This window comes from Chionomys nivalis, chromosome 25, assembly GCF_950005125.1.
Source record: "Chionomys nivalis chromosome 25, mChiNiv1.1, whole genome shotgun sequence".
NCBI classification, from domain to species: Eukaryota; Metazoa; Chordata; class Mammalia; order Rodentia; family Cricetidae; genus Chionomys; species Chionomys nivalis.
This window is the reverse complement of record NC_080110.1, coordinates 14,411,779-14,427,220: the sequence shown is the minus strand read 5'-3', so window position 1 is coordinate 14,427,220 and position 15,442 is coordinate 14,411,779. Positions and strand designations below refer to the sequence as shown.

The window sequence follows — 15,442 nt, the reverse complement described above, 5'->3', positions numbered from 1 at the left end:
TTAATAAATAGGGAAATTATTAGGACTTTCTCTATCTTCCGTCTGTTCAGAAGCAGCACCGGGACTAGGTAATTCAAATCCAGACTGCTCAGAAAGCTTTTTTAACTTCTCTTCTAATAAAATATTCTTCTTCACTTCTTCCTTATAGTTGTACTTCAGGTCTTCAATTTCTTCAAAGAACGAAGGATCAAAATTTTCCAGTTCTTTTTTCAGCTTTTTAATTTCCTCCTGTAAGTCACATAGAGCAACATATGTTTTTCATTTGAAATTTAGAAGATTTGATTACAAACATAAAAACTCAAAGAATATAAACAGTAAAATATAAAGAAAAGTATAGTGCAATTGAACTTTGCTAACAAGAGTCTTTCTCTGAACTGCATCAGATCTTCTCAGGCAAACAAAGGGCTCTGCTCTTTATTACATGGAAGCTAATGTCTTAAGAGTTTTCAGTATTTTCTTTAACTTTCTGGTTTTTTAACTTTTATAAATAATATTTATGATCATGGAACTCCTGGGATTTGTAAAAGTCAAGTAATGAATGTGAAGGGCACATGTGCACCAGTCGCGGTTTACACTGCCCAGTGATGAGCCAGGGCTCACTTCCAGGCTCCTGTGCTTCTGGGTCTTAAGGCAGAGCACAGAAAGGTTGTAAGGAAAAGATCTCTGAGCATAATTTCAAAAGGTACTTAGAAATACTGTTTTCAACCCACAAATTAAGAAAAAATTCTAAAAAACTGTTAAGAGGTAATTTGTTATGGCTTCAAAATAAATTTATTCTCTATTCCTTTCTATTTGTCTGATTTTTTGTTGTTGCTAGCTGTTGTCTAATAAAAAGTTGTCATGAGTCAAATTATATCCTTATTTTACACTAAGGTAAGTGTGAAATAAGTCGTGAATTTTTAGGCACAGACTTAAAGACGGTGATCATAAAAATTGTTTCCCAAAGCTGTTTTCACAGAACCCTGGCCATACTGATGTTAGATATAAATAAGAATTACCATCAAATGTTGCTTGTCTAGGTCTGACTTTCTGAGCTGTGTCTCCAGATCACTTATCTTTTCCTTTAGTTGATCAGAATCTGCCAAAATAGGAAAATTAGACCCACATTTTTGTTTACTGTGAATGAGTTAAAGACAGAGGATTTGTTTCAGAATAAACAGGAAGTTTATGAAGCCTACAGTCTGGGATCCTATATGGCAGGCGCCCTTCTCAGGTATACTTCTACGTTATCACTAGTAGGTAATGTCATCCACAGCAAGCAGAGGGGGAGCTGCTAGGTATTGGAAAAGTGGGTTATTCCTCTATATGAGAGATATTTCTATTTTTTTTTAAAAGAGAAATTCCTATTTTTGAGAGAAAAATCCTACAACCAGTAAAATTTGTTAGGTACAAAATATACAAGCAAAGGACTAAAATGGTAAGCCAGCCATTTATGCTCTCCCGCTACCCCAAATAGCTTTGGCTATTTCTATGTTGGTTTTTTTTTTTTTTTTACACTATGTGCAAAATGTCCAAGACAATGTGTGTGGCCCAGATGAAGGAGCGCAATCCTGACAGCTTGGTAAGAAATCAGCTGCTGACACGCAGCACAAAGGTTAAGACACACAGTGTCATGTGGCTCTATACATATAATCATGGAAGGTGAAGGGTTTTGTTTTAAAGTTTGAGGAAATAATGAAAACAAGTTTTCATGACAAAGAACGGAGTATTTTGCATTGCTTGACGTGGTTCCTATAACTCAGAGACAAAGGGCAAACATAAACAAGGTTTCAAATCATTAAAAACAAAAAAACATTTTCTCTTGTAAGGCAAAATCCCCCTTCGGTTTTCATGTCACATGGATCCTACATATAAAGAAAAGATGTAATATTTGTCTTCTGAGACTGGTGGCCCATTTTACTGAACAAGGTAATCTGTAGTACCATTTTCTTAAAAAATATTTGTATGGATTAATAAAACTCCCATATATGTGCAGCACATTTTGTCAGTGTATCTGTTGACGGACACATGGGCTGATCCTCTACCTAGCTCCCATGTGGACAGCCCCAGTAAACACGCATATGCACATATGCACATGTCTGTTAGTTCATCCACAGTCAGCTCCTATATATTATGTACAGACTGGTGGTCAAACAGTGAAGCAAGAAAATATATAGAACATCTTCCAGAGGTCTTGTAAATGTCCTCATCTTTAAATGCGGACTCAGGAATATCCAAACAGGTTCATTTGGAAGCAGGTACTCTCTGAAATGTGACCGGTACCTTTCCTCCCTTCTCTTAAGACATAAGCAATGTAAGGGTTTGGGCTTAGACAAATTAGAGAACTTGCCCAATGCCAACAGAATTGACAGGTCTTTGTTGTGTGTGTCGAGAGCACACGAAGCGGTCCCCTAGCAGTCACATACCTACTCCAGATAGATGAATGGTGTTTTTAGTTAGCGAAGCACAGTAGCCCAGTGGTTAAGACCCTGGCATGGCAAGGAGTTCTGAACTTTCATAGAATTAGTGTTTCACCTTCCTGTGATACTTCTAATTGTTGTGATCTTGAGGATAGGTTATTAATCATTTATCACATACTGTGATAAACAGTTACATTTGCAAATATAGATCAAGTAATGATCAACTGTATTCTGTATGTGCACACATTTGTTTTGTGTATAACTGTGTAATATAGGGGAATGAATGCTAATTCCAGAACAGGGATTGAAAGGAATAAAAGGAACATTTCTATTTGTAATAGAAAAAATAGTGCTGTAGTTTTAAAATTAAGGCAATTAGTAACATTCAGAAGAAAATGTTCAAGGACCTATACTTTGAAAGTGGAAACACGGACTGGAGAGAAGGCTCAGAGGTTAAGAGCTCTGGCTGCTCTTCCAGAGGTCAGGAGTTCATTTCCCAGTAACCACATGGTGCACACAAACATTTAATGAGATCTGGTGCCCTCTTCTGGCCTGCAGAAATAATAGATGCAGGCAAAACACTGTATACATAATAAATCTGTTTTTTTTTTTCTTTTAAAAAGGAAGATGGAAGCAAAAGACAGCATCAATTGCTTGGAAATATACTAGGATTAAGTTTGTAACCCATAGATGGAAAACTTAGGTCATTTAGTATAAGCAATTCGAAGTGTCACAGCCTGAGAGAGAACAGTTCTAAATACTCTTATCAGGGATTTGGTACTATAGAAACACACAAAAGGAAAGCCCTAAATCAAAAACTTGGGATAGCCAACAAGTTTTACAAAATACATTACCAGGTGTGCTGCTTCCAGCTCCAGTTTGGTCCTTGTTAACTTCTATCTGATGGATCAATTCAGCCTTTTCTTTATCCAGCTGACTATTGGCTAATCTAGAGTACAACAATAGCATGTTAGAAAAATAAACAGTGTCTCTCTGTAAACTACACAGGCAGCATTTCACCAAGATCACAGCTGCCTCTGCTGGTGCATGCTGGGAGGATGTCCCGAAGAGATGGCAGTAGGGGCCATCAAGGAAAATTGTCCTCTCCGGGCTTCACTGCTTCATTCCCAAACAACACAAATCCAAGTTTTTCCTCGTCTGAGTCCTGATGTTATTTTCAGAAATTCTTTTCTTACAATGAGAGGCAACTGCAGAAAGTCCTAGAAGCATAGAATTACTTGTTTCTCTTTCATTAAGAGAAACAATGCTAAAGTTTAATTCTATGCTGCTAGAAAAATTTAAGTTACAATCTGGAAATATTAGTATTGGGTTTCTCCCGTTTTCTTTGTTCAGACCAGAGTGAATATATTAGAAGGATGAAATAATAATCAACTTTGACAAACCATAATCTTTAGGTATAGCAAATCTGGCTGTATAAAATAATTTTCTAAAAATAAAGAGGTGGATAAGGGTGCATGGTGTGGAGCTGATGGCCTGATTTCAATTCTTTTTTTTTTTTTTTTTAAGATTTATTTATTTATTGTGTACACAGTGTTCAGCTGTTCAGCCTCCTTGTATGCCTGCAGGCCAGAAGAGGTCACCAGATCTCATTACAGATGGTTGTGAGCCACCATGTGGTTGCTGGGAATTGAACTCAGGACCTCCGGAAGATCAACCAGTGCTCTTAACCTCTGAGCCACCTCTCCAGCCCCTGACTTCAATTCTTGGAAGGAAGAAGCGACTCTTATCAGCTGTCCTTCTTTCACAGGTGGCATACACATGCCACACCCCCACCCAGAATGTACATGTGTACACACGCACACGCAAAGAGAAAAAAGATGTTAAAGACATTTAATATTTAAGTAGTCAAATAAACATAATAATGTATGTACCTAAGGCGCTGGAGTTCCCGCATAAGCCCTTCATCTGTCTCCACACCTTCAGGAACAGTTTTGAGCATCTCAATCTTTGAGCATAATGAAAAGTTAGAAGATAAAAGTTCAGCATGGAAATAAGATTTTTTAAAAAAAAAACTTTAATTAAGTATAAGATTTGGGTCTTTGGAAGCATGAATTCCCAGAGCTGTGTTCTAGTCTATGCATCCAAGTCATCAAGACTTGAGCAGCTTACTACTGAGGCCCAGGTAGCAAGGACAGCACATAGAATGGCTGGGATCTCATACAGAGGTGTCTGACTTTTACTAAGGAAGGGAAAGCAGTGATGCTGTCATCATGATATGAGATGGGATGGGACACGGCAGGATGGGGAGAAAGCACTGTCCAGGAGAAGAATCTAGGGAAGACGGTGACAGACTGTGCTGGTCTAGTCCCTGAAGGGCCTCCATTTAACACAGAAGTTCTGGAGCCACTTATAAGAACACAGGGAATAGTGATGAGTGTTCTAGACAGCAAGCAGGTATAAAAAGCTGAAGTCGAAATGAGTTTCAGTTGTTAAAAGGTTCAAGAGGGTTAATGCTGGGAACCGGGTTGTAGAAGATGCAGGCCATGTACTGTATCTCTGTCTATATGCAGGCTGTGGAAAGAACTGTCACGAAGTTTCATTCATGGTGAAGGGGATAAAACTACTAGTTTGCTCCACACCCCATAGGACTATTTGACAACCATGTGGAGAACAGACCAGTAGTACAGTAAAGGGGAGAGGATGCAAGTGGAAGCCAGTCAGGAAACTGCTCAGTCAGTCAGGCCTAAGATGACAGCTTCCACGTGGAGCACTAGCCAGATCTGGGGTGCACTTTGAAAACTACCCCTGCATGATTAATCATGAAGAAGTGGGGAGTAAGAGAATGAAGTAATCTCGTCTGAGCTGACGTAAGTAGATGGGTTAAGTACCACCCGCTGGAGGAGCCTCCTAGCGCAAACATTATTCAGGAGCTCATTGTTTTCACCTTCAGGCAGTTCAGGGATTGTCTTGACATATATTACACTGTTTTATCATTAAGAGATGATTACATGCCTGTTGTTCAAGATCTTCCATGTGTTTCTTAGCTTTCTGTTCTCTCTCTGTTGCTTCTCGTACAAGCTGTTTAAGGTCAATTATACTTTGATTCTTTTTGGCAATATCACTTTCGAACTCTTTCATCTTGGTCTCATACATTCTAAAAATATAAAGGAAAATTATTATGGACATTAATATGTAATTTCTCTCACTAATTTAAAAGTCAACTTAAATCATGGTAAAATATGCAAGACTACATAATACTATTTCTTCTAGTCAAACCTTCGGCTACATATTTAGGAGTAAAAGGTGATGTTAATAAATAAGCACCCTAATTAACATACATGCTAATTAAAATAGAAAATTAATGTGATCTTAAAGAGCCTAAGATCTGAGGTGGAGACTGACTTTGGCAACTGTGAAGCTTTTAGGTTGACATCCTATTTCAGGCATAAGAAAATACCTAACTCATCAGACTGCAAAATGTTCCCCCACTTCCAGTACCTCCCCTCCCCTGTTCAGGTAGAAAGAGCCCACGGGCACCACAGAAAAAACAAGCTGTTCCGAGGCAGGAGTGAGAGAAACAGTGCATGCTGTGGAATGGATGGAGCAAAGCAGATTTATAACAGTAAGAAAATGGCAAATGGACTAAAAAAATCCAGGCTCAAAAGAAATCTTCAAAATTTTGTTGATCCAAATAGCTTAACAGGCATATACTCACAGGAAGATGATGTTTACTGTATTCAAACCTTTCCAGAGGAAAGAAATATGTAATGTCTTCTAGGTAAATTAACAAAGGGTGGTAATGATTTAGAGAAAGTATCCGACAAGGACAGCATAAGGAACGGCAGTTATGATTACATAAATTCTTTCAAATAATTCTGGACAGACCTTACAAACAGATTACAAGGATGTGCTTACTTGACTGGACCAAAGATATACCAAATGTTAATGTTAAATACCCGAAGCTCATTCCTTCACTTCATCCATTCCTCTGTTCAAAAGCCACTGTGGTGGTCTGAATGAAAATGACCCCACCTCCACAAATAGGCTCATATGTTTGAATGCTTATTACCAAAGAGTATATAACACTGTGAAAGGATTAGAAGGATTAGCAGGCGTGGCCTAGTTGGAGAAAGTGTGTCAGTGGAGGTGGACTTTGAGGTATCAAAAGCCCTTGCCAGCCCCATTCCTTGCTCTGTGTGCTGCCTACAGATCTGTACACAATTCTTAGTTACTACTCTAGCATCGTAGCCTGCCTGTGTTCTATCATGATAATAAACTAAACCTCTGAAGCTGTAAGCAAGCCCCAGTCAAATGCTTTCTTTTATGAGAATTGTTCTATAGAATAAAACAGTGAGTGACTATGAAAGCCACCCAAGAATAAAGTCCTTCATCATGAGATTACCCCATCTAAATAGCCTATACACTACCCTGGCCCCTCTTAGCTGTCAATAGGTGCTGAGAACACTCAGCACGTGGAAGGCCAAGATAGAGTTTGAGATCAGCCTTAAACAGTATGACTGTTTTGAAAACAAGTTGGACTTATGTTTACTGAAGATGCTGCCTATATGCAGTTCTCAGAAAAACTCACAAATGCTTTAACAAGAAAAGTCATCTTCAATTAAGGTTAAATAGGGCCATCAACCCACAACTGTCTTAAAACTAAAGAGGTTTTTTTTTTTTTTTTTTTTTTTTGGTTTTTCAAGACAGGGTTTCTCTGTGGTTTTGGAGCCTGTCCTGGAACTAGCTCTTGTAGACCAGGGTTGCCTCAAACTCACAGAGATCCGCCTGCCTCTGCCTCCCGAGTGCTGGGATTAAAGGTGTGCGCCACCACCGCCCGGCTAAAACTAAAGAGTTTTACATGAAAGTAGGTAAGCATTTTTGTTACCTCATAAAAACATCTTGACACACAGAAGAGTTATAATTTATGCAATGTCACAGTGAAAAGCAGGTCTTCCTAAGTGATGGAAGCTCTTTAAGGAAACTAAGTAAGCTGGGCTTTCTAGAAATAGCTTGAAGCACACAATGTGGCAGCAGCATATGCTGAGTGAATATTAGTGGAACACATTAGTCTCAAAGTCACTCAACCTATGTGACAACATAAGAAAATAGGTGACCCTTAGAAGTCAACTGCTGGCCCAAAGCCCCAGGGGTTCAGGACGACGAGCCTGCTCTCCCTTCACCCTAGTCCACTTGCTGTCATCCTGGTGTCAGCATTCCAGTCTGAATGTGGGAAGTCTCTGGACGCTGACTGCTCCAGGTAGTCTAGGGCAGGACTTCAGCCATCTCTCTGAGTGCTCATGAATATACTGACTTAGCCTTTTCTTTTTGTCTTAAAAACTGGCTGACAGAAACACATGCAATATAAGGCCCACTACAGAACAAGCTGCCTCACTTTTTAGTTGGGGTGACAATGGGTGTCATGTTTTCTGTCAAGTCATTCCAAACAGATAGGGCATATTGGCCTTCAAGGACATCACAGAGAATGTTTAAGTGCAAGGAACTAGTCAAACATGGTAAAATAAAGTTGGCTTTCACAGCCATAACAGTTAAGTCCTAGGCATAAACCCAATATCTTTATAGTGTTCACAGGAAAGGAGAAAGTGAAGGCCAATAAATACTAACATGCTGCTATATTCATCTACTGGACTCTCTGAGATAAAGCTGACCAGTATACAACTAAAAGCAATCAGCTCATCCCAGATCCAGAACACCACGAATTGGGAGAAAATGGCCCAACTGTTTAGGACATATCTGCGGTAGAAATACGTGAACAAAACAAGAAGCTGAAGCTGCAGCTGCAGCTGCAGCTGCAGGAACCCATTATCCAGGAGAAGCTGGGCAGCATCAGCCCTAGCCCACGACTGACAACAGCTTCATGACGCACACCGAGCTCCAGAAAGTTAGCTCAGTTTCAGCTGTGCTTTGCTCTGCAGCCTGCCAGTAAAACTAGCTAACCACGTAAGGAAGAAACTGAGGTTTGTCATTTTAAGTCAGAAAGAAAAGACATTGATAAACACCAAACTGTTCATCAGGAAATAATTGGATTATTCAGCATTCTGTCATCTTTCAAGTCAATGACACTAGAGTTATTAACTCTTTAAACGTCAGACAAGTGTGAAACTGATCCTACCTGGTAACCACAATTGACTTCCAGCTCTTGCTGTCAGCACCTCCCAGCTGCGGCCCTCTCTGCTCTGCAAACTGTAATCTCTTGGCCGTCTCTTCGAGTTGAACTGCCAGCTTGTCGTTGGCCAGCTCTAAGCTGTGCTTAGCTATCCGCAGTTTCTCAGAAGCTTCCATTTCCTGTCAGTAAAGGCTTGTTGGTGTATCATGGAAAAACATAATACTGTTCACACAGATACCAGGCATAGAAAATTATCACTATATGCTAGAAAATATAAGACAAGCTGGAGCTATGTTTGTTTTCCTCTACAACAGCAGTTTATTCATAATAATTAGTACAAAAGATAAAATAAATGAAGGCAGAGAAACATATTTACAAGTATTTATTATCTAAGGTATCTAGTGGAAACTTTGTTTCTCAGGGAAATGTTCAGAATAATGAGATAGTTAACCTTGTTATACCTTAAAATGAAGTGCGATTATTAAAAACTCAGAGAGAGAAATTGGGGTTCCAAGGGTCCAAAAAGCAAAGCAGCCAGCCACTGGATCTTACCTCTACCTCAGTCCGAAATGGCGATCCTGCTTCCAGGAATCTCAGAATGAGACTGTGAGCTGTCTCCTCGCATTTTATAATCCTCTCTAGGGCTGGGAATAAAGTCGTGCACTGCCTAGTTTCTATGACAACTAGTGTGGCTACTGGGATTAATGGTGCGTGTTACCAATGCTTGGTCCGTAAGGCTGACCAGTGGGGCTGTTTTACTCTCTGATCTTCTGGCAAGCTTTATTTATTAAAATAACAAATAAAATGCTACTACATTAAAAGATGCTTGTTTTGACTCTGTAATACTTAAAGGACTGCTGGCCATTAACTCACGTAGTATGTAAGTGACAGATTATTCCCAGTAGTAAAGATTAAGATTCAATATAGCACAGCTCTGACTTCACAATACAGTTACTATTTTAAAAGTCTTTAGATTTATGATCCCAATTCATTCACTATATAATGTAAGTTAAAAATAATACCTATTTGTCAGGAGTAAGGGACATTTTACCATTTAATTAGAAAGGAATCTTAATAACAAAATGGTTTTGTTCTTTGCTCTATAAGTTGTTCATTGCTCTAAGTCATATGCATAAATATTAACTCATTTAAACTGTTCAACAGCCCTGTGACATCAGTAGTGTGTGTATGTATGTTTCTTTTTTAAACTGGGCTCCCTATGTAGCCCAGGCTGGTTTCTTTCTTACACTGCCTGGATACTGGGACGACAGGCATTCAACCCCAGGCTTAGCTAAGACACAGGTATATTTACTACTCCCAGTTTCATATACGAGGAGCCGGAGGAACAGAGAGACATTATCCATCTTGGAATGATTCCCAATAAGAACAGAACCAGAATGAGCAGTTTCTTCATGATGCCACCTTAGCTCTAAATTTGCATATAAATGAACCAATTGATGAAAATATAACTCTTAAGATCTATTGTAAACAGACACTGGCATCAAGGATCTATCGATTTTAATTTTACCAAGATATGTCACTTAATGAAATAAAGGTAACCTGTCATAAACGTCTTACTTTCTTAAGTTCTTTCCGAAGCCGTTCATTTTCGGCAACAATTTTCTCGGTTCCTTTGTTCTTGGATGCATATTGTGTACTCAACTGATGTCCAAAGTGAGCTTTAAGCTTTTCTAATTCAGTCTGTAATTAATAAAGCAACATATAAAAAATCAATAAAATGATTATTTATATGGAATCATACAAGCAACATTAAATGGGCTTTGCAAGTTTATGGATTTATTCACATTATATGTAACAAATAAGAAAGAATTTGGGAGGAAGTAAGGTAGGGCAGAAAGGGAGGTGATGGGGGAGGTGAGGAAAAGGGGCAAATGAAACAATTATATTTTAATTCGCTTAAATAAAAAAATAAAGATTATTATTTAACTCATAAAACTTAATTCATGGTAGGTAGTTTTAGATACCTTACTTGATATGACTACAATTGAAGACTTTCCCCCAACGACATATCTATAGCCAAAGTTCATATCTAACCTTGGCTGTACATTAAAATTATGTTAAGATTTAAAGGAAATACAAGAGACCCCACAGAATCCCCCCTTTACAAATCAAATCTAAATTAGACACATATAATTTATCACTAGAAAGAACGACGGGTTCAGAAACAGTAAGAACAAAGAAGCAGGGCCATGCTGTAGCTGCCTTTAGATTTCTGACTGTCAAATGCAACCACATCCACTAAGGACATTTGGTGCAGGGAGTAGATTTAATATTTTCCCTAAAAATGTAAATAAAAACAGTTAAACATTCGTATAAAATCAAATAAAACTTACCTTTAATTTTTCATTTTCTTCTTCAAGATTAGTCATTTTTTCACTAGTCATTATTCCTGATGCTTTTTTCAATTGTTCGTTTTCTCTTTGGACTTTTTCAACTACTTTCTTCATTAACCCAATAGTTTTTTCTAGCTCTGGAATTGTCTTTCCACTTCTACCAGACTACAAGGGAATAAACAAACTTTTAAAATTTCATATCTTAGAGACTATGGTGTACTAAGCCAAAAGAGGTCTATTACTGTGTTATGGAATATTAATTAAAGATGTGTTACATTCTTTTATGCTGTAGAATATTTGCTTAACAACGCACAGGTGTGTTCTATTCTTTTATATTGCATTTATTTAACTCTATGAAGTTGTGATACTTTGCCTGTCTAAAACACCTGATTGGTCTAATAAAAAGCTGAATGGCCACTAGCACTGAAGGAGAGAGAAACAAGCGGGGCTGGTAGTCAGAGAAAATAAGAGAAGAATGTGAAGAGAGAGGATCCAGAAAAGGAGGAGAGGAGAATTAAAGGGGTCAGCCACCCAGCAACCCAGCCTGCCACACAGTCAGAAGGAAAGAAGATATACAGAAACAGAAAAACATGAGCGCTAAGAGACAAAAAGTAGACAGGATAATTTAAGTTCAGAAAAGCTGCTAGGAACAAGCTAAGGTAATTCCGGGCATTTGTAAGTAATATTAAGACTCTGTGTGTTTGTTTGGGAGCTGGGTGGCAGACCTCAAAGGAGTAAAGAGAAAAAAATAACCAACATTACTGTACTTATCATTAATAATTGTCATTATCTGTACAGTGGTTCTCAACCTATGGGCCATGACCCTTTGGAGGTGAACTTTTACCAGAGTCACCTACGATCATCAGAAAACACAGATATTTATGTCATGATTCAGAACAGTTGCAAAATTATAGTTACAAGTGGCAACGAAAATTATTTTATGGCTGGGGGTCACCACAACAGGAGGAACTGTATCAAAGGGTCGGGGCATGAGGAAGGCTAAGGACCACTGCTCTGTCTCTTTGCACAGAGTAAACGACAAAAGGGAAACGATGTGTCTAAACAGCTCAGGAGTAGCATTATGAAGGCAATTTTCTCTAATAGCCGTGGCTTAGAGATTTGGTTTCTGTTAATATATGACCTAGTGAGGACATCAACAAAGACAATTCACTAGTTATTTAGTTAATTTTCAACAGCTGAGTACACAAAGGTGCTTAACTCCTTGCTGGGCAGGACAGGGCTGTGGCAGTGATGAACTCACAACAGCTGTGGGAAGAGGGTCCTAAACCAGGAGCTCTGGAAAAGCAGGGTCAGTTTCTCATTACAGGTCTGACTCAGAGTAGGTCGACCATGCTTTATGAATGACCATATACACCCAGAAGTATGTGAACAGCATAAATTGGAGTCTATGCATTATTAACTTAAAAAAAGTATTCAAGGTTGGAGGGTTAGGGTTAGGAAAGGGGGGTGGACTGGGGAAAAAGTATGGGGGAGGAGTTGGAAGTAGGTATTATCAAAATAAATTGTACCAAATTTTCAGAGAATTAATAAAACTACTAAAATTTTAGTTAGCATTCATAATATACAATGAAAAAATCCTAAAACAAATATTTATATAAAACTTTAATATACACTTAGAAAATGTCAAATATTCTTTTTTATTTTTGTACTCCTTAAGAAAGATAAAATTATATGCATATTTATTGTGCATAAATGATTACATATTTTCACTTTAAAACAAATGTTTACTGTCAATATTTGTTCCAAGTACTTTCTATTAATACTCATTGTTTTCACAGAATGCACCATGTATGTCATAGTATTATTACCTGAATGAACTTTTGTTTCATGAGAGCTTCAGTTTATACCACTCTACCACCCAAAATCAAAAGGAGCTTAATGCTTTGGCGCCAGCTTCCTAAGAACACAAACTCACCCCTCTGACCTGACCAAGTTTCCGTTCCACTTCCATTTTTCCTTTCTTAAGAAATTCACACATTTCCTTCAAATCTCTTACTTGATTCTAAAACATAAAAGAAAATACAGTAATCTGTCATGATGATTTAACAGCCTTGAAAAAGAGAAAGACAGCATAATCTGAGTTGAAAGTCTTAACTATACAACCAAACTCAACAGCTGTGTCTCAAAAGAAATTTCGTTTTTGTTGGCTTGACACAAGCTAGAGTAACCTGAGAGGACGGGTCCTCGACTGAGTAACCTGAGAGGACGGGTCCTCGACTGAGAGAAGGCCTCATAAAGCTATAGGTCTGCGGTGTTTTCCTAATTAAAGACTGATGTGGAAGGGTCCAGCTCACTACGGGTGGTATCAACCATGGCAGGTAGTCCTGAGTTTTACAAGAAAGCAGGCTGAGAAAGCCCCAAGGAACAAGCAGGTAAGCAGCTTTCCTCCTTGGACTCAGCTCCTGGCTTCAGGTTCCTACCCTGGTTTTCTCTGATGGACTAAAATGAAATAAACCCTTTCTTCCCCAGTTGCTTTGAGGAAGTTTACAACAGCAATAGAAACCCCAACTAAGACAACACATTACATAAATTAAAGACTACTAAGCATATGGCCATTGGCCAACCCTGAGTTGCTGTCCCACAATGCACATACACAGACAATTACACAGAAAAAGAACTGAGGTCATCACACTGATTTTTTCAGAGTAGAAATCAGAATGAAAAGCATGAAACTTAATTGCATCACCACCAGTGGAAAAAATAGAATGATAATGTTCTTGATTAGAAAATAAGATTGAAACAACCAAAAAAAAGCTACCACCATAAGTAAGATACAGAAAGTCAAAGATAAAAAGAATTTTAGAAGTAATACTTCTAAAGAAACAATTACATTTCAATTATTGCAATTACTAATGAAATATAAAAAAGTATCTTCTTACCTTGGAACACATGAACTTGACACTTCTATAGTCTGTTGTCTGGAATTATTATCAGTACAACCCTCTGTGTGGAACTCTTAGTGTCAGCATGACTCCTCACTTCTCCAGCAGCCCTTCTGTGCACGTTCTCTCATTACCCTAACCGCTCTCTACTAATCATGCTTCCTATTTTCCTAGACTTCCCATCAGCTGAGTATGACACTACTCTGTTTGCTTGTTGACTGGCATCTTCCTCATTGGAAGATATTTTATTAACACTTTTTTACATTTTTAATCTCTAGCCCCTAAAAATATAAAGTGGGGACTCAATAAATGCCTCTTAAATGAGGAAATGTATGTAACATAACATCACAAAGATAAAGATACGTTATGAATATGCATTTCAGAAAGTAAATGTAAGTAAATTTAGGTGTGTGGTGAAGTTAGGTATTTTTATAAAATTAAATTTACCTTTAGTCTTGGCAAATCTTTATTTGCTTGTTCAAGCTGGAATTTCAGCTCAATATTTTCAGATGACAGCTTCAAGTTCTCTTTCTGCAGTTCTTGTTCTTTCTGACAACGATCATCTGACTCTATTTCTGAAGTCTGGAAAATGAAGTTTAGAATATGTCAACACTTAATAAAAGTCACAAAGACATACTCTGTAACATTGTCAAAGGTGAATTTTTTAAAAAGGAATATGGGAGGAAAATGGAAAACATCACATAAAACCAAAACCAAGAAAGATAGATTAAAAGCCTCCAAAGAAGGTAATTTTTAAAAATTAAAACAGAAAGCAAAGTCAGATATGGCTTAAAAATCTATAAATACAGTGATTTCACAGATTTTCTCATAATGTTTAAACTATCCTACACTGGTTTTGTTAGTTCAAAATAAAGGTTATCAAATTGGGAGGGATGAAACTGTTCCTCCTCATCTCAGAATGTGATCTTGTTTGCCTTACAGAAATAATCAAGTTAAGAGGTGTTGCAGGGGGGACGCTTGTTTGTCCTGGCCGGCCAGAAACTGTATTAATTAAAACACTGCTTGCCCATTAGCTCTAACTTAACCCATTACTATTAATCTGTAATTCTGATGAGACGTGTAACAGAACATTGGCAGGAAGGCAGTTTTGGTCAATTTTTTTTTTTTTTTTTTTTTTTTTTTTGCTACAGGATGTATATACATAAAGGCAATGGCAAGAAAGAAGATACAATCTATCTATCATGATGGGCATAAGCCATACTAAGTAACAGGTCCCACTTGTCACAGGCCCAAGTGTGTAAGCAAGCTCCTCTACTATTCCTCTCCTACATCTACAAGCTGACAGCTTTGGCGTCCCCACCAAACATGGAGATCTTTAACTCTACTTCTAAGCTATTTTCTCTTCCTGAGATCTGTCTACCTCTGGTAGACAGCTAGTCTGATTAGTGATAACAGTACCAATGACTGCTTTATAACAACTTATTAATGACTTCACCAAAATTTATTAATGAATTTAATTTATGACTTCTAGAAAAGAGTATATCTGCAGATTTTACATGATGGTATATTAATATATTTCTTATCACCCCATGAATGTAATTACTATATAATAAATTTTCAACTTTTCCTCTTACTTTCTGAAAATAAAGTTAAAAACAATTACATGGATTGTCCAAATTTCTGAAAAATTGTTTATTAATAGGTGTTTTTCCTTTTATAAATCCTACATTCTTTGTTACA

General features: G+C 37.7%; 1 protein-coding gene across 1 annotated transcript in view; it reads right to left on the bottom strand.

Annotated features, from left to right (window-relative positions):
* Window positions 1-15,442, bottom strand: part of Cep290 (centrosomal protein 290) — a 76,523-nt gene continuing 61,081 nt past the window's right edge. Inside the window, exons 44-53 of the mRNA XM_057757537.1 lie at window positions 14,189-14,323; window positions 12,775-12,861; window positions 10,839-11,003; window positions 10,063-10,185; window positions 8,491-8,663; window positions 5,373-5,514; window positions 4,292-4,365; window positions 3,254-3,348; window positions 999-1,078; window positions 1-228 (exon numbers count right to left, since the gene is read on the bottom strand). Of these exons, the coding sequence (XP_057613520.1) occupies window positions 1-228; window positions 999-1,078; window positions 3,254-3,348; window positions 4,292-4,365; window positions 5,373-5,514; window positions 8,491-8,663; window positions 10,063-10,185; window positions 10,839-11,003; window positions 12,775-12,861; window positions 14,189-14,323 (1,302 nt within the window). The remainder of the gene's footprint in view (window positions 229-998; window positions 1,079-3,253; window positions 3,349-4,291; window positions 4,366-5,372; window positions 5,515-8,490; window positions 8,664-10,062; window positions 10,186-10,838; window positions 11,004-12,774; window positions 12,862-14,188; window positions 14,324-15,442) is intronic.